Source organism: Symphalangus syndactylus, chromosome 1 (assembly GCF_028878055.3).
Source record: "Symphalangus syndactylus isolate Jambi chromosome 1, NHGRI_mSymSyn1-v2.1_pri, whole genome shotgun sequence".
NCBI lineage: Eukaryota > Metazoa > Chordata > Mammalia > Primates > Hylobatidae > Symphalangus > Symphalangus syndactylus.
The window spans coordinates 91110129-91130114 of NC_072423.2; the positions used below are offsets into that span (position 1 = coordinate 91110129).

The 19986-nt window shown below is 48.7% G+C and overlaps 1 protein-coding gene across 4 annotated transcripts in view; it reads right to left on the reverse strand.

Moving 5' to 3' along the window:
* Positions 1-19986, reverse strand: part of AHNAK (AHNAK nucleoprotein) — a 121001-nt gene that overhangs the window by 83001 nt on the left and 18014 nt on the right. For 3 of the 4 annotated variants that reach the window (XM_055287363.2, XM_055287274.2, XM_055287453.2), the window contains exon 5: positions 1334-19889. The exons of the other annotated variant lie outside the window; for it this stretch is intronic. In XM_055287363.2, coding sequence (XP_055143338.2) covers positions 2175-19889 — 17715 coding nt within the window. In that variant the 3' untranslated portion in view covers positions 1334-2174. Of the gene's footprint in view, positions 1-1333; positions 19890-19986 lie in introns of those variants that run through there. 4 annotated transcript variants of the gene reach the window in all.

Sequence of the window (19986 nt, forward strand, 5' to 3'; positions counted from 1 at the left end):
TGCATAACCCCAATACCTGGATGAACTCTGGCCCTATGAATGCTGCTAACTCAATTTTAAGGGTGATGAAACTGAGGCTCAAGCAGGTTAAACATCTTGTCCAGCTCATAAAAGAAGCTGTAGGTCGGTTATCTAAAAAGCAGCCGGGTATCAAGGGCCTCCCTCCCAACCTATCTCTTTCCAAATCCATGGGCCACCCTTGAGCTCCAAAACCCCCAGAACACTGGTTCTGCTGGCCAAGGTGAGGACGGAAGAAGCTAGGGAAGGCATGTCTGAAATCCAAGCAAGGACAGGTGGAGCCTGCACTGGCAGGAGATTCCACTGACAGGCTGGTACTAGACAGGGAAGGATGGGGTGGGAGCTATTTTATCTCTGTTCTGGGGGGATCCAGAGAGGTGCAGAGCTGCCTCCACTGGCAGAAATGGGGCATCTCTAAGGAATGGCGAGGGGGACAAGCTTGGTCCAAGTACAAGAAGGCATCACCCTCTGCCCAGCAATGACCAACATTAGGAGCCAGTGACTGGAACCACTCCTCCCCCACCCCCACATATTGTCAACAGAGCTGGAAATCAAAAGGGGACTTTGGTCAGAAGAATTTTTCATAATGTTTAGCCCTAAAATGGACTAGAAAGGACCACAAAGATACCTTATACAAGATCAGCACCCTGGCCAGGCGCAGTGGCTCATGCCTGTAATCCCAGTACTTTGGGAGGCCGAGGCGGGTGGATCACTGGAGGTCAGGAGTTTGAGACCAGCCTGGCCAACATGGTGAAACTCCATCTCTACTAAATACAAAAATTAGCCAGGCATACAGGCAGAGGCCTGTAATCCCAGCTACTCGCGAGGCTGAGGCAGGAAAATCGCTTGAACCCAGGAGGAGGAGGTTGCAGTGAGCCGAGATTGTGCCACTGCACTCCAGCCTGGGCCACAGCGGTCACTCAGCAAACCTGCAGCCATGTCAGGAATAAATGGCAGACCGGTGATTCACAAGCAGAGCCCTTTCGGTAATTCCAGGAGGCCTTGTAACTGTTCACATCTGTAACCCATTTAGAACCAGTTCTGAGTTGTATATTCATATCTGAGGATGCAAAGTAGGTGAGTGGGTCCCGAGGCCAAGCCTCCTCTTGATTTCTCAGCAATGGCACAACCAGCCTCACCATGAGAATCAAGAAGCAAAGATTTTTCTCCCACTGCCTCCCGAAGGTCACTGCCTTAAAGTCACTGATGAAACTAGCAATGCCACCAGATGGATCCGGTCTGAACAGTCACAGCTGGCCGTGCAGCTTCCCCAGGTTTCACGCCCCCACAACACAGAATGCAAAGGCACAAGACATCAAGGTTAATAAACAGCTTTATTTGCCTTGTACAGCATCAATTTTCTTACATTCTCAGTTAATTGGCCATTAAAGTGCTGGAAATTTTCTTAATCATGATAGCATTTGTTAAAAAGAAATCAGAACTAATATCAGGAACATGGCGGCATGAAAGAAACAGTTCCCTTACAAAACACAGAAAATGGAGGCCCCTCATGTTGAGGGGGTGGGTTGGACAATTTGCAAACAGATTCTAATTTCCTCTCACCATCAGCACCAAACTGGCTGGGACCACCACCCCTGGGTGAAAGAAGCAACGCTAAAGAACCCTAAAAACACCCACACACCCTGACTACCACCACCTCTGGGCCATCTGTGGGTGTTTGCTGTTTGAACAGATCCAGTCTCAGGAAAGAGGAAGACCTGACCTCCGTCTGCAACCCATCACCCCACCCACCCTTACTAACAAAAGCCCCCAAAGTCATTACAATGAAAAAGTGGGTTTCCATTACCCCAAAACTAAAAATATTCAATAAAAATGAGGATAATAAACACAAAAGCTTGCTTAGTAAACAGGAGCTCTCAGCAGTCAATGCAAAAAAATATATATATATGAAATCTTAAGGCAAATACTGTTGACTTTGCACATGGGCTGGACGAACTTGGAACTCTTTACCTATCTGTATAGTTCCAGGAGCCTACAGGCGGTCGGTTTTTCAGCGCTTGCCACCAGGCCAGGCAAGATCTTTGCATGATTGCTGAGGCGGTCGGTGTGTTTCCCTTTGGAGTTTATATAGGAACACACCCAAGGCTGATGTTTTGTTATATATATATATATATGTACACACATACAAAGGCCTGCTACTCTTTCTTTGTGGAAACTGACAGCTCCACCTCGGGAAGCTGGATGCCAACCTTATTCCCACTGTCATTGCTAGAAGAGGAGGACAGCCGGGACTTCTTAGAGGCCAGGGACACCCCACTCCCCTGTAACTTGCCTGTCTCATCATCACTCCCAGTCACCTCATAATGACCTTTGCTCTTTGACCCCAATCCACCAAAGGTACCGAATTTCAGCTTCCCGTGTTTCCCTTTAACTTTCCCACCTTCCAGCGACACTTCCCCACCTTCAAACTCCAGAGTCCCCGTCGGGGTGGAAGGTCCAGAGAACTCTCTTTCATCACTGAATGAATTTGAGCGGTGCCGTGGCTTCTTACTTTTAAATAAGGAGAATTTGCCTTTCGGTGAAGAGGCTTCGGCCTCTGCCTCTCCTTCCAGAGAGCCCAGGCTGGCCTTTGAACTTTTCAGGTCACCTTTGGACCCAGAAATGGATGCTTCTGGTGAGCCAGTGACACCACCTTTCCCTTTAGGTTTGGAAAAATTAAACTTGGGCATTTTGATTTTGGACTTTTTCAGTTTGACTTCAGACTCTTCCCACTCGCCGTCTCCGGCACCAGCTTGGATGCTGGCCTCTGCTTTAGGGAAGTGAACATCCACCCCCACTTCTCTGCCAACCAGCTCACGGCCAGAGAAGGTAAATTTGGGGATCTTCATTTTAGGGAATGTTACTTTTCCAGATCCACTTTCCAAGTGACCTTGAGGCCCAGACACACTCAGCCCAGGAGCCTGGAGTCCAATCTGACCTCCTTTCACACCTCCTTCCACCTTTGGTCCTGAGAAATGAAGGCCCCCAGCAAATTTAGATGTGTCCAAGTTGAGAGCAGAGGAGACTTGGGGTCCCTTCCACTCACCCCCGGAACCTTTAACACTCACATGCCCTTCACCGAGGCTGATGTCTGGGGCACTGACACCCCCTGAAACATCCACACCTCCTTTGATTTTTGGGCCCTTCAGGTTAATGCCAAAATCTGACTCAGGAGATGCCATATTAAAGGAAGGCCCCTTCACACTGATATCGGGAATAGCCCCATGGAAACCTACTTCTGAACCTTTCAGACCACCTTTGATTTCAGGCCCAGAAATCTGCCCAGTTGGGAGTTTCACATTCACGCCTGGCAGGTTCACATCACATCCAGAGGACTTAATTCCAGGCATCTGGAGGTTTCCTTCTAGGCCTTGAACACTGATGCCTGGAAGACCTCCTCCGACAGTGGGGCCTTTGATCTCACCAGTGGCTCCAAGGCTCCCTTTCACTTTTGGTCCTTCCAAGTTAAAGTCCACATTCGGTGCTGAAATCTGAGGCCCTTTCAGGTTCACATCCACATCTGGCCCCTTCAGTTCGCCAGAAACCTGTGGCCCCTTGGCATTAACATGCAAGTCGGACCCTGGAGTAGAGATGCCAAATTGGGGCAGCTTCATTTTGGGAAGTTTAATGCTGCCTTCAGATGCCTCCAAGCTTAGATCAGGAGCTCCTACGGATACTTTAGGGCATTTGATGTCACCAGAGACAGCCAGATCTCCCTGCAGGCTTGGTCCCCTCAGTGTCACATCTGGTGCCCCAACGTTAAACTTTGTTGTGGCATCGATCCCTGGCACTTTCACACCATCTCCTCCCACCTGCATTTTGCCACCGACACCGCTGAGGTCGAGCCCTGGAGCATGCACCTTCATGCTGGGAACAGATGCATCCAGGTCTCCCTTCAAACTTGGTCCTTTCAAGTTCAGATCAAGGTCAGGCCCAGAGACTTTTGGCATAGAGAGGTTCACTGAAGGCAAGTCTACTCCTGGCCCCTTTAGAGAAACATCGGGCCCTTCAAGCTTAACATCTGGTCCTCTCAAGTCTCCTTCAAGAGAGGGTAGCTGGGCATGGACCTCGGCTCCCCCACCCTCCATTTTCACACCAGGGATGCCGATCTTGGGCATGGAAAACTTGGGGAACTTAATTTTTGCTTCTGGACCTTGCAGATCTACATCTGGTCCTTCCAGTCCCACGCTGGGGACATCACCCTTTATCTTTGGTCCTTTCAAGTTCACATTCACATCAGGGATGGAGACTTGAGGGGCAGAAATGCCGAAGGACGGTGTTTTGACTTTAGCATCTGGGCCTTCGATGTTGATGTCAGGTGCACCCAAGTTTGCCTGCACTCTGGGGCCTTTCAGGTCACCCTCTACTTTTGGCACTGAGATGTCCACATCTGGCATCTTGACCTTGGGAGCCTTCGCCTTGATGTCAAGACCTTCGACATGAATCCCTGGCGAAGAAAGTTCCAGATCAGGTGCCTGGAGTTCACCCTCCAATTTGGGGCTAGGGAGAGGGGCCTCAGCTTTAAATTTAGGTGATTTAATGTCAAACTCTACATCTGGGAAGTACATTTTTCCAAACATCGTTTTCTTGGTTTTGGGCGATTTCACGTCGACTTTGAGTGCAGCATCCGGCCCTGCGATGTTGACATCTACATCCGGAGCCTTGAGACTGGCATCAATTTCACCCCCAGGAACATTCAAGTCAAATCCCTGTTTTTTGGCCTTAATTTTAGGACCACTCATATGAATTTTAGGCATTTTAAACTTACTTTTCTTGCCCTTGCCACCAACACTAATTTCAGGAGTCTCAAGGTTCAGCTCTGCCTCAGGAACAGTGACATCTAGTGAAGGTGACTTGATGTCAGCTTTGGGGCTTTTTGCCCCAAATCCAAACTTAGGTTTCTTAAATTTGGGGATTTTAATATCTGGCCCTTCGATGTTAATATCTGGGCTGTCCATGTGTACATCTAAGCTTGGAGCTTCAACTTTGGGTCCCTTGAGGTCCACTTCACCACCTTCTAACTTCGGACCTGAAAATCCAATTTTTGGTGCCTTGAGATGCAAATCAACATCAGGAGCAGTTACTTTAGGAGCAGATATCTCCAGCGATGGCATCTTCAAAGATGGGCCACTGAGTTTGGCATCGGGGCCTTCAAAATCCAGACTTGGACCTTTAAGGTCTACTTCTGGGCCTTTCAAAGTCCCTTCAACCTTAGGCACAGACACATCAAAATCTCCTTTTACTCTGGGTCCTTTCAAATCCAGGTCAACATCAGGCATGGAGATCTTGGGAGCTTTGATATTTATTTCAGGCATCTTGAACTTGGGGCCCTTCAGTTTTGCGTCTGGACCTTCGATATTCACATCTGGAACATCAACGTCCACCTTGGGTCCCGTGACATCGATGTTGGCCTTGGGCAGGCTCACATCCACATCTGGACCTTCTCCTTTGAAGCCAGGCATGCTGAATTTGGGCATTTTCACCTTGGGCATCTTCAGGTGCCAGTCTGGGCCATGAACATCCACATCAGGGGCGTTGATGTCCACTTTTGGGCCCCTGATGTCAACTTCTGGGCCCTTGAGGTCCCCTTCTACTTTAGGAAGGGAAACATCCACATCGCCCTTCACTTTGGGTCCTTTCAGGTTTAAGTCAATATCAGGCATGGAGATCTTGGGGGCTTTGATGTTCATCTCAGGCATCTTGAACTTGGGGCCCTTTAGTTTCGCATCTGGACCTTCGATATTCACATCTGGAACATCAATGTCCACTTTGGGTCCTGAGACATCAATGTCAGCCTTGGGCAGGTTCACATCCACTTCTGGGCCCTCTCCTTTAAAACCAGGTATACTGAACTTGGGCATTTTCACTTTGGGCATTTTTAGGTGCCAGTCTGGGCCTTGAACGTCCACATCTGGGACATCAATGTCCACTCTGGGGCCCTTGATGTCAACTTCGGGGCCCTTGAGGTCGCCTTCCACTTTGGGCAGAGAAACATCCATGTCGCCCTTCACCTTTGGACCTTTCAGATTCAGGTCAACTTCAGGCATAGAGATCTTCGGTGCCTTGAGGTGTAAGTCAGGCATTTTAAATTTGGGGCCCTTCAGTTTCCCTTCTGGACCATGAATGTCAATATCAGGAGTGTCAATGTCCACTTTAGGGCCTTTGACATCCACTTTGGGACCTTTCAGATCTCCCTCCAGTTTAGGAACGGAAATGTCCATATCTCCTTTTATCTTAGGTCCTTTCAAATTCAAATCAATGTCACTCATGGAGATTTGTGGGGTTTTGAAATGAACATCAGGCATCTTAAACTTGGGACCTTTGAGCTTCCCTTCAGGACCTTCAATGTCTACCTCTGGCCCTTTCAGATCACCTTCCACCTTAGGTAGTGAAACATCCACATCACCCTTTACTTTGGGACCTTTCAGGTGCAAATCAAAGTCAGGCATGGAGATCTTGGGAGCTTTGATGTTCATCTCAGGCATCTTAAATTTGGGCCCCTTCAATTTTCCTTCCGGACCTTCAATATTGACATCAGGGGTGTCAATGTCCAAACTGGGGCCTTTTATGTCAATTTCAGGGCCCTTGAGATCACCTTCGACTTTGGGTAGAGAGACATCCACATCACCCTTCACTTTGGGACCCTTCAAGTTAAAGTCAATGTCAGGCATGGAGATTTTGGGGGCCTTGATGTTCATCTCTGGCATCTTGAACTTCGGACCCTTCAGTTTTGCATCTGGACCTTCGATACTGACATCAGGGGCATCAGTGTCCACTTTGGGGCCAGAAATGTCAATGTCAGCCTTAGGAAGGGTAACATCCACATCTGGGCCCTCTCCTTTGAATCCTGGCATGCTGAATTTGGGCATTTTCACCTTGGGCATCTTCAGGTGCCAGTCTGGGCCATGAACATCCACATCAGGGGCGTCGATGTCCACTTTGGGGCCCTTGATGTCAACTTCTGGACCCTTGAGGTCACCTTCCACTTTAGGAAGGGAAACATCCACATCACCCTTCACTTTGGGTCCTTTCAGATGCAAATCAAAGTCAGGTATGGAGATCTTGGGGGCTTTGATGTTCATCTCAGGCATCTTGAATTTAGGGTCCTTCAGTTTCGCATCTGGACCTTCGATATTCACATCTGGAACATCAATGTCCACCTTGGGTCCTGAGACGTCAAGGTCAGCCTTGGGCAGGTTCACATCCACTTCTGGGCCCTCTCCTTTAAAACCAGGCATGCTGAACTTGGGCATTTTCACTTTGGGCATTTTTAAGTGCCAGTCTGGGCCTTGAACGTCCACATCTGGGACATCAATGTCCACTTTGGGGCCCTTGATGTCAACTTCGGGGCCCTTGAGGTCGCCTTCCACTTTGGGCAGAGAAACGTCCACGTCGCCCTTCACCTTTGGACCTTTCAGATTCAGGTCAACTTCAGGCATAGAGATCTTCGGAGCCTTGAGGTGTAAGTCAGGCATTTTAAATTTGGGGCCCTTCAGTTTCCCTTCTGGACCATGAATATCAATATCAGGAGTGTCAATGTCCACTTTGGGTCCTGAGACATCAATGTCAGCTTTGGGCAAATTAACATCCACTTCTGGGCCCTCTCCTTTAAATCCCGGCATGCTGAATTTGGGCATTTTCACCTTGGGCATCTTCAGGTGCCAGTCTGGGCCATGAACATCCACATCTGGGGCATCAATGTCCACTTTGGGGCCCTTGATGTCAACTTCAGGGGCCTTTAGATCACCTTCCATCTTAGGCAGAGAAACATCCACATCTCCTTTCACCTTAGGGCCTTTCAAATGCAAATCAAAGTCAGGCATGGAGATCTTGGGGGCTTTGATGTTCATCTCTGGCATCTTGAATTTAGGGCCCTTCAGTTTCGCATCTGGACCTTCGATATTCACATCTGGAACATCAATGTCCACCTTGGGTCCTGAGACGTCAAGGTCAGCCTTGGGCAGGTTCACATCCACTTCTGGACCTTCCCCTTTGAAGCCAGGCATGGTGATCTTGGGCATTTTTATCTTAGGCATCTTCAGGTGCCAGTCTGGGCCTTGAACATCCACATCTGGGGCATTAATATCCACTTTGGGGCCTTTAATATCCACGTCAGGAACTTTCATGTCACCTTCCACTTTTGGCAGAGACACATCCATATCACTCTTCATTTTGGGACCTTTCAGGTTAAGATCAATGTCAGGCATGGAGATCTTGGGGGCTTTGATGTTCATCTCAGGCATCTTGAATTTGGGACCTTTCAACTTTCCCTCTGGACCTTCAATATTGACATCTGGAACATCAATGTCCACCTTGGGCCCTGAGACATCAAGGTCAGCCTTGGGCAGGTTCACATCCACATCTGGACCCTCTCCTTTGAAGCCAGGCATGCTGAACTTGGGCATTTTCACCTTGGGCATCTTCAGGTGCCAGTCTGGGCCTTGAACATCAACATCCGGAGCATTAATGTCCACTTTGGGGCCCTTGATGTCAACTTCAGGGCCCTTAAGGTCACCTTCCACTTTGGGCAGAGAAACATCCACATCACCCTTGACTTTGGGGCCCTTCAGGTTTAAATCAATGTCAGGCATCGAAATTTTGGGAGCCTTCAGGTGCATCTCTGGTATCTTAAATTTGGGTCCCTTCAATTTACCCTCTGGGCCTTCGATATTAATGTCAGGAGTCTCAATGTCCACTTTGGGGCCCTTGATGTCCACCTCAGGGCCTTTTAGATCACCTTCCACTTTGGGCAAAGACACATCCACATCACCCTTCATTTTGGGTCCCTTCAAGTTCAGGTCAAAGTCAGGCATGGAGATCTTGGGGACTTTGATGTTCATCTCAGGCATCTTGAACTTGGGGCCCTTCAGCTTTGCATCTGGACCTTCAATATTCACATCTGGAACATCAATGTCTACATTGGGACCAGAAATGTCAATGTCAGCTTTAGGGAGGGTAACATCGACTTCAGAGCCCTCTCCTTTGAAGCCGGGCATGCCGAACTTGGGCATTTTCACTTTGGGCATCTTCAGATGCCAGTCTGGACCATGAACATCCACATCTGGGGCATTGATGTCCACTTTAGGGCCTTTGATATCAACCTCTGGCCCTTTCAGATCCCCTTCAAGTTTGGGAAGAGAAATATCCACATCACCTTTCACCTTGGGGCCCTTCAAGTTTAAGTCAATGTCAGGCATGGAGATCTTGGGAGCTTTGATATTCATGTCAGGCATCTTGAATTTGGGACCTTTCAAGCCTCCCTCCGGACCTTCCACGTTGAGATCTGGGCCCTCAATGTTCATACTTGGGCCCTCTATGTTGATGTCTCCTTTTGGTAGATCCACAGCCACATCTGGCCCTTCTGCTTTTAAGCCAGGCACACTGAATTTGGGCATTTTCATCTTGGGCATTTTCAGATTCCAGTCTGGACCATGAACATCCACATCAGGTGCATTAAGACTGACTTCTGGTGCCTTAATATCCACTTTGGGGCCTTTAAAGTCACCTTCTAAATTGGGACCCGCAATATCTAAGTCTCCTTTGACTTTGGGACCTTTCAAATTTAGCTCCACATCAGGCATAGAAACTTTGGGAGATGAAATACTCAGGAAAGGCATTTTAAACTTGGATCCTTTCACTTTTCCTTGGACCTCGACATCAGGAGCATTAATATCAACTTTTGGACCTGTTATGTCAATATCTGGCTTTTTACCTTTGACATCCACTTCAGGTGTCTGAACTTTGGAGCCCGAAAAATTAAATTTGGGAAGCTTAAAACGAGATTTCTTTGACTTGCCTTCAATATTAAGCTTAGGACCGGAAACGTCCACTTCTGGGCCCTTTATATCCAAACTGGGAGCTTTAATGTCACCTTCCAACTTGGGCCCAGAGACCTCAACATCTCCCTTAAGCTTTGAGCCTTTCAAATTCAAGTCAATTTCTGGCATGGAGATCTTGGGCATGTTTACATGCATGTCAGGCATCTTCAGTTTTGGACCTTTTAATTTGGCATCTGGGCCATGAATATCAATATCTGGAGCATCTACATCTATCTTTGGGCCTTTTATGTCAAGAGCAGGCCCTTTCAAATCACCTTCTACATTTGGAAGCGAAACATCCACCTCTCCTTTCATTTTAGGGCTTTTAAGATTGAGGTCCAAATCAGGCATTGATATTTTAGGAGCTTTGATGTTCATCTCTGGCATCTTGAATTTAGGGCCCTTCAGTTTCGCATCTGGACCTTCAATATTCACATCTGGAACATCAATGTCCACCTTGGGTCCTGAGACATCAAGGTCAGCCTTGGGCAGGTTCACATCCACTTCTGGACCTTCCCCTTTGAAGCCAGGCATGGTGATCTTGGGCATTTTTATCTTAGGCATCTTCAGGTGCCAGTCTGGGCCCTGAACATCCACATCTGGGGCATTAATATCCACTTTTGGGCCTTTAATATCCACGTCAGGAACTTTCATGTCACCTTCCACTTTTGGCAGAGACACATCCATATCACTCTTCATTTTGGGACCTTTCAGGTTAAGATCAATGTCAGGCATGGAGATCTTGGGGGCTTTGATGTTCATCTCAGGCATCTTGAACTTGGGACCTTTCAACTTCCCCTCTGGACCTTCAATATTGACATCTGGAACATCAATGTCCACCTTGGGCCCTGAGACATCAAGGTCAGCCTTGGGCAGGTTCACATCCATATCTGGGCCCTCTCCTTTGAAGCCAGGCATGCTGAATTTGGGCATTTTCATTTTGGGCATTTTTAGGTGCCAGTCTGGGCCTTGAACGTCCACATCTGGGACATCAATGTCCACTTTGGGACCCTTGATGTCAATTTCGGGGCCCTTAAGGTCACCTTCCACTTTGGGCAGAGAAACATCCACATCACCCTTCACCTTGGGACCTTTCAGATGCAAATCAAAGTCAGGCATGGAGATCTTGGGGGCTTTGATATTCATCTCTGGCATCTTGAACTTAGGCCCTTTTAACTTTCCCTCTGGTCCTTCAATGTTAACATCAGGACCTTCAACGTCCACTTTGGGGCCTGAGACATCAACGTCAGCCTTGGGCAGGTTCACATCCACTTCAGGGCCCTCTGCTTTGAAGCCAGGCATGCTGAACTTGGGCATTTTCATCTTGGGCATCTTCAGGTGCCAGTCTGGACCCTGAACATTAACATCTGGGACATCAATGTCCACTTTGGGGCCTTTGAGGTCAACTTCAGGACCTTTCAGATCTCCCTCTACCTTAGGGCCTGTAATATCCACATCTCCTTTTATTTTTGGACCTGTAAGATTCAGGTCAATATCTGGCATGGATATCTTTGGAGTCTTAAAATGCATCTCAGGCATCTTAAACTTTGGACTTTTCCACTTTCCTTCAGGTCCTTCGATATTCACATCGGGACATTCAATATCCACTTTGGGTCCTGAGACATCAAGGTCAGCCTTGGGCAGGTTCACGTCCACATCTGGACCTTCTCCTTTGAAGCCAGGCATGCTGATCTTGGGCATTTTTATCTTGGGCATCTTTAGGTGCCAGTCTGGGCCATGAACATCAACATCAGGTGCGTCAATGTCCACTTTTGGGAACTTGATGTCAACTTCTGGGCCCTTGAGGTCACCTTCCACTTTAGGAAGGGAAACATCCACACCACCCTTTACTTTGGGTCCTTTCAGGTTTAAGTCAATATCAGGCATGGAGATCTTGGGGGCTTTGATATTCATCTCTGGCATCTTGAACTTAGGCCCTTTCAACTTTCCCTCTGGTCCTTCAATGTTAACATCAGGGCCTTCAATGTCCACTTTGGGTCCTGAGACATCAATGTCAGCCTTGGGCAGCTTCACATCCACATCTGGGCCCTCCCCTTTGAAGCCAGGCATGCTGAACTTTGGCATTTTCATCTTGGGCATCTTCAGGTGCCAGTCTGGGCCTTGAACACCCACATCTGGGGCATCGATATCCACTTTAGGCCCCTTGATGTCAACTTCGGGGCCCTTGAGGTCACCTTCCACTTTGGGCAGAGAAACATCCACATCACCCTTCACCTTGGGACCTTTCAGATGCAAATCAAAGTCAGGCATGGAGATCTTGGGGGCTTTGATGTTCATCTCTGGCATCTTGAACTTAGGCCCTTTCAACTTTCCCTCTGGTCCTTCAATATTAACATCAGGGCCTTCAATGTCCACCTTGGGTCCTGAGACATCAACGTCAGCCTTGGGCAAGTTGACATCTACTTCAGGGCCCTCTGCTTTGAAGCCAGGCATGCTGAATTTGGGCATTTTCATCTTGGGCATCTTCAGGTGCCAGTCTGGACCTTGGACATCAGGGGCATTTACATCAACTTTGGGGCCCTTGATGTTCACATCTGGTACTTCAATTTTACCTTCTACCTCAGGCACAGACACATCTACATCCCCCTTGATTTTGGGCCCTTTGATATTTAGGTCAACATCAGGCATAGAAATATTGGGGGCTTTGAAATGCATATCAGGCATCTTGAACTTAGGGCCTTTCAATTTGCCCTCTGGTCCCTCAATGTCAATGTCTGGCCCACTGACATCCACATGTGGCCCTTTAAGGTCCCCTTCCAATTTGGGAACATCTACATCCACCTCTCCTTTTGCCTTGGGGCTCTTCAAGTGTAGATCGAGGTCTGGCATAGAGATTTTGGGAGCTTTAAAGTGCATATCTGGCATCTTGAACTTAGGAGTTTTCCACTTGCCATTTGGACCTTCCACAGCTACTTCTGGCATGTCAGCATCTAACTTGGGACCTTTGACATCCAATTCTGGACCTTTTAACTCTCCCTCCAGCTTTGGGGCAGAAACATCAACATCTCCTTTGATTTTGGGTCCCTTTAAATTGAAATCAACATCAGGCATGGAGATCTTGGGGGTCTTGAAGTGCATCTCAGGCATCTTAAACTTGGGGCCCTTCAGCTTCCCTTCTGGACCTTCGAGGCTCACATCTGGGACTTCAACATCCACCTTGGGTCCTGAGACATCAACATCAGCCTTGGGTAAATTCACATCCACTTCTGGGCCCTCTCCTTTGAAGCCAGGCATGCTGAACTTGGGCATTTTCATCTTAGGCATCTTCAGGTTCCAGTCTGGGCCATGAACATCCACATCTGGGGCATCAATGTCCACTTTGGGCCCTTTGATGTCAACATCTGGCACTTTCATTTCACCTTCTATTTTGGGCACAGACACATCCACATCCCCTTTGACTTTGGGGCCTTTCAAGTTTAAGTTGACATCAGGCACGGAGATCTTGGGGGTCTTGAAGTGCATCTCAGGCATCTTAAACTTGGGCCCTTTCAACTTTGCATCAGGACACTCCAGCTCAACATCAGGCACCTCCACATCTACACTGGGGCCTGTTAAATCTCCCTCCAATTTTGGCACTGACACATCCATATCCCCTTTGACTTTGGGGCCTTTCAAGTGTAAGTCCACATCAGGCATGGAGATCTTGGGGGCCTTGAAGTGCATGTCTGGCATCTTAAATTTAGGGCCTTTCAACTTTGCATCAGGACACTCCAGCTCAACATCAGGCACCTCCACATCCAAACTGGGGCCTGTTAAATCTCCCTCCAATTTTGGCACCGACACATCCACATCCCCTTTGACTTTGGGGCCTTTCAAGTGTAAGTCCACATCAGGCATGGAGATCTTGGGGGCCTTGAAGTGCATGTCTGGCATCTTAAATTTAGGGCCTTTCAACTTTGCATCAGGACACTCCAGCTCAACATCAGGCACCTCCACATCCAAACTGGGGCCTGTTAAATCTCCTTCCAATTTTGGCACCGATACATCCATATCCCCTTTGACTTTGGGGCCTTTCAAGTGTAAGTCCACATCAGGCATGGAGATCTTGGGGGTCTTGAAGTGCATCTCAGGCATCTTAAACTTGGGGCCCTTCAGCTTCCCTTCTGGACCTTCAAGGCTCACATCTGGGACTTCAACATCCACCTTGGGTCCTGAGACATCAACATCAGCCTTGGGTAAATTCACATCCACTTCAGGGCCCTCTGCTTTGAAGCCAGGCATGCTGAACTTGGGCATTTTCATCTTGGGCATCTTCAGGTGCCAGTCTGGGCCATGAACATCCACATCTGGGGCATCAATGTCCATTTTGGGTCCTTTGATGTCAACATCTGGCACTTTCATTTCACCTTCTACCTTGGGCACAGACACATCCATATCCCCTTTGACTTTGCGGCCTTTCAGGTTTAAGTCCACATCAGGCATGGAGATCTTGGGGGCCTTGAAGTGCATCTCAGGCATCTTAAACTTGGGCCCTTTCAACTTTGCATCAGGACACTCCAGATCAACATCAGGCACCTCTGCTTCCACAAAAGGACCTTTGATATCAACTTGCGGCCCTCTGAGATCACCTTCCAGTTCTGGCACAGAAGCATCTATCTCTCCCTTCAGTTTGGGTCCCTTCAAATTCAAGTCCACATCTGGCATGGAGATCTTGGGAGCTTTTATATTCAACTTGGGCATCTTAAATTTGGAGCCTTTCAACTTTCCTTCTGGTCCCTCAATATCCAAATCAGGAGCATCAATGTCCACACTCGGTCCAGACACATCAATGTCAGCCTTTGGCAGATTCACATCCACTTCTGGGCCCTCTCCTTTGAAGCCAGGCATACTGAACTTGGGGATTTTCATCTTGGGCATTTTCAGGTGCCAATCTGGGCCATGAACCTCCACATCTGGGGCAGCAATGTCCACTTTGGGCCCTTTAATGTCAACATCTGGCACTTTCATTTCACCTTCTGCCTTTGGCACAGACACATCCATATCCCCTTTGACTTTGGGGCCTTTCAAGTGTAAGTCCACATCGGGCATGGAGATCTTGGGAGTCTTGAAATGCATCTCAGGCATCTTAAACTTGGGGCCCTTCAACTTCCCTTCTGGACCTTCAATATCAATATCACCAACATTCACATCCATCTTAGGGGCTTTCACATCAATTTCAGGACCCTTCAAGTCTCCTTCCACTTTGGGAAGGGGAACATCTACATCAGTTTTCAGTTTAGGGGCTTTCAAATTAAGTCCAACATCAGGCATAGAGATTTTGTGTGTCTGTATATTCATGCTTGGCATCTTGAACTTAGGGCCTTTTAGTTTTCCCTCTGGAGCTTCAAGATTCACATCTGGAACATCAATGTCCACCTTGGGTCCTGAAACACCAATGTCAGCCTTGGGCAGGTTCACATCCACTTCAGGGCCCTCTCCTTTGAAGCCAGGCATGCTGAACTTGGGCATTTTTACCTTGGGCATCTTCAGGTGCCAGTCTGGGCCATGAACCTCCACATCTGGTGCATTAATGTCAACTTTGGGGCCTTTGATGTCAATATCAGGAGCTTTTATCTCCCCTTCTACTTTTGGAACTGTAACGTCATAATCTCCTTTCATTTTAGGACCTTTCAAATGCAACCCAACATCTGGCATGGATATCTTCTGAGGCTTTATACTCATTTCTGGCATCTTGAATTTGGGACCTTTTAGTTTTGCGTCTGGACCTTCAATATTCACATCTGGAACTTCAACATCCACTTTGGGTCCTGAGACATCAACATCAGCTTTGGGCAGCTTCACATCCACCTCAGGGCCCTCTCCTTTGAAGCCAGGCATGCTGAACTTGGGCATTTTCACCTTGGGCATCTTCAGGTGCCAATCCGGGCCATGAACATCCACATCTGGAGCACTAATGTCAACTTTGGGCCCTTTAATGTCAACATCTGGCACTTTCATTTCACCTTCTACCTCAGGCAAGGACACATCCACATCTCCCTTCAGTTTTGGCCCCTTAAGATTCAGGTCCACATCAGGCATGGAGATCTTGGGGGCCTTGAAGTGCATCTCAGGCATCTTAAACTTGGGGCCCTTCAGCTTTCCTTCCGGGCCCTCAAGGCTCACATCTGGGATTTCAACATCCACCTTGGGTCCTGAGACATCAATGTCAGCCTTGGGCAGGTTCACATCCACTTCTGGGCCCTCTCCTTTGAAGCCAGGCATGCTGAACTTGGGCATTTTCATCTTGGGCATCTTCAGGTGCCAGTCTGGGCCTTGAACCTCCACATCTGGGGCATCAATATCCATTTTGGGTCCTTTGATTTCAACATCTGGTGCTTTCATTTCACCTTCTACCTTGGGCACAGACACATCCACATCCCCTTTGACTTTGGGGCCTTTCAAGTGTAAGTCCACATCAGGCATGGAGATCTTGGGGGCCTTGAAGTGCATCTCAGGCATCTTAAACTTGGGGCCCTTCAGCTTTCCTTCCGGGCCCTCAAGGCTCACATCTGGAACTTCAACATCCACCCTGGGTCCTGAGACATCAATGTCAGCCTTAGGCAGGTTCACATCCACTTCTGGGCCCTCTCTTTTGAAGCCAGGCATGCCAAACTTGGGCATTTTCATCTTGGGCATCTTCAGGTGCCAGTCTGGGCCTTGAACCTCCAAATCTGGGGCATCAATGTCCACTTTGGGTCCTTTAATGTCAACATCTGGCACTTTCATTTCACCTTCTACCTTGGGCACAGACACATCCATATCCCCTTTGACTTTGGGGCCTTTCAAGTGTAAGTCCACATCAGGCATGGAGATCTTGGGGGTCTTGAAATGCATCTCAGGCATCTTAAACTTGGGACCCTTCAGCTTCCCTTCTGGACCTTCGAGGCTCACATCTGGGGCTTCAATGTCCACCTTGGGTCCTGAGACAACAACGTCAGCCTTAGGCAAGTTCACATCCACTTCTGGGCCCTCGCCTTTGAGGCTGGGCATACTGAACTTGGGCATTTTCATCTTGGGTATTTTCAGGCTCCAGTCTGGGCCTTGGCCTTCCACATCTGGTGCTTTAATGTCTACCTTGGGATCTTTGATGTCCACATCTGGAACCTGCATTTCACCCTCTATCTTTGGTGCAGAGATATCTACATTTCCTTTCATTTTTTGTCCTTTAAGATCCAGGTCAACATCTGGCAAAGACATCTTAGGAGCTTTGAAGTGCATCTCAGGCATCTTAAACTTCGGGCCTTTCAACTTCCCTTCAGGTCCTTCAAGGCTCAGATCTGGAGCACTAATATCTACTTTTGGTGCAGAAATGTCCACATTCGCTTTGGACAGGTTCACATCAAATTCTGGCCCCTCTCCTTTGAGGCTGGGCATGCTAAATTTGGGCATTTTAATCTTTGGCATCTTCAAGTTCCAGTCAGGACCCTGCATTTCAACATCTGGGGCACTGACATCTACTTTTGGGCCTTTCAGGTCCCCTTCCAGCTTTGGCACTGTCACATCATATTCTCCCTTTACTTTAGGACCTTTCATATGCAAGTCCACATCAGGCATGGAGATCTTGGGGGCCTTGATATTCATCTCTGGCATCTTGAACTTGGGGCCCTTCAGCTTTCCTTCAGGTCCTTCAATATTCACATCTGGAACTTCAACACCCACCTTGGGTCCTGAGATGTCAATGTCAGCCTTGGGCAGGTTCACATCCACTTCTGGGCCCTCTGCTTTGAAGCCAGGCATGCTGAACTTGGGCATTGTCATCTTGGGCATCTTCAGGTGCCAGTCTGGGCCTTGAAGCTCCACATCTGGGACATCAATGTCCATTTTGGCACTTTTAAGTTCAACATCAGGAACTTTAATCTCACTTTCAACCTTCGGCATTGTGACATCATATTCTCCCTTTATGTTAGGGCCTTTCAAATGTAAGTCCACATCAGGCATGGAGATCTTGGGGACTCTGATGTTCATCTCAGGCATCTTAAACTTGGGCCCTTTCAATTTCCCTTCTGGTCCCTCAATGCTCACATCAGGAGCAGTAACATCTACCTTGGGTCCAGAAAAGTCCACATCAGCCTTGGGCAGGTTCACATCCACTTCTGGGCCCTCTCCTTTGAACCCTGGCACACTGAATTTGGGCATTTTCATCTTGGGCATCTTCAAGTGCCAGTCTGGGCCATGAACATCCACATCTGGGGCATCAATGTCCACTTTCGGGCCTTTGAGTTCTCCTTCAAGCTTTGGTACAGTTACATCATACTCTCCCTTCACCTTTGTACCTTTCACGTGCAAATCTGCATCAGGCATGGAGATCTTTGGTGTCTTGACACTCATATCAGGCAGCTTAACATCAGGGCCTTTAAGTTTTCCCCCCAGGCCCTCCAAGTTGACACCTGGGGCTTCCACATTGACCTTGGGCCCTGAAATACTGACATCTCCTTTGGGTAGAGTCATATGCACATCTGGACCTTCCCCTTTGGCTCCTAGAGTGCTGAACGTGGGCATTTTCATCTTGGGCATTTTCAGGTTCCATTCTGGGCCATGTGCTTCGACATCTGGCGCACTGACATCCACTTTGGGGCCTTTGACATCAACTTCAGGGACTTTGACTTTCCCTTCTACTTTGGGGAGTGTGACATCTACACCCCCTTTCACTTTAGGTGCAGCCACATTTAAGTCTACTTCTGCCATAGAGATCCTACAGGTTCCGGTTTTCCCGGAAGGACTGCCAAGCCTAGGGCCTGTCAAGGTTCCCTCTAGGTTTGGTGTCTCTATGTCCACTCTGGAGCCTTTAAGTGCCACTTGAGGGCCTTTAACATCACCTTGCAACCCAGGAGCAGAAACCTTAACATCTCCTTTCAGTTTAGGAGACCCAAGGCTCAGATCCACATCCTGCATGGAGATTTTAGGTTTCTGAATAATCATTTCAGGAGTCTTGACTTTAGTACCTTTCATCTTTCCTTCCAGCCCACCAGTAGCAATCTCAGGCAGGCTGACATCCCCAGAGACCCCAGGAACAGTCACTTCCCCTATAGGCAGTGTCACATCAATCCCAGTTTCCTCTCCCTTTGCACCTGATACGGAAAACTTGGGGACTTTCATCTTGGGCACATTCAGTTTGCTCCCAGGCCCCTGAACATCAATGTCAGGGGCCTGAACTTCCACACTGGGGCCAGTGATGCTACCCCCAATTTGGGGAGCAGAGGCGTCCACCCCAATATGCCCCTGTGGCTTGGCACCTTTCAGGCCTAAGTCACCCTCAAGTGAGGGCCTAGTGATTTGGGGGCCCTTCAGCTTCCCCTCAAGGCCCTCAATATTGGCAGAGGGCACACTGACTTCCAGCTGAGGGGCTTGGATAGTCAAGCCTGGCTTGCCACCCTTGTGCCCCACAGAGACTTCAGGTGCAGAAACTCTCAGCCCTGCCTCTGGTGTCTGGCCCTCAGGCCCTGTCAAGACACCAAATTTTGGCACCTTCATGGTGGGAATTTTAATTTTGCCATGATCACCACTCTCCAGAGGTGGGCCCTGCACCTCTATTGCCCCACCCCCAAGAGAAGATGAAATGTCCACTGCCGGAACTTGGACCCCTCCTCTGCCACCCAAGTCCAGGCCCTTTGCACTGACATTGACACCTGAGCCTCCCACCTTTATCCCAGGCATGGTGACCTGGAGCTTCGAGTGGCCAGCACCTTGGAGCTCTGGTCCTGAAGCAGAAATGGCCCCTGCTCGGATATCCACAGCAGAGCCTGTCGGGGAGGCTGCCCCCGAGCCCGAGGGCAGTCTGATCACGGTCTTCCCAGACTGGGCCTCCACATCCACATTGGAGATTTCAGTCAGTTCATGTCTTGGAATCTTGATCTTGAATTCAGGGCTACTGATGTCTATGTCCTTGGCTCCTTCCCGGCCGGTCACATCCACAGTGTAGGCCGTGACCCTTCTGGTCACCGTGATGGTGCGGCTCTGGGTCTCCCCAAGGTCTCCTTCCACTCCATCTTCCGACTTCAGCCGTGGCTTGATCTTCGTGGTGTAGATGCGCTGGTACTCCTCATCATCTCCGCTCTGCAGAAAGACACGCCGGGCAGAGGTTGCAGCAGAGTCTGCCTGAGTTAGCAGATGCCCGGCCACAGCCCAGCTGACAACACGTTGCCTGTTACCC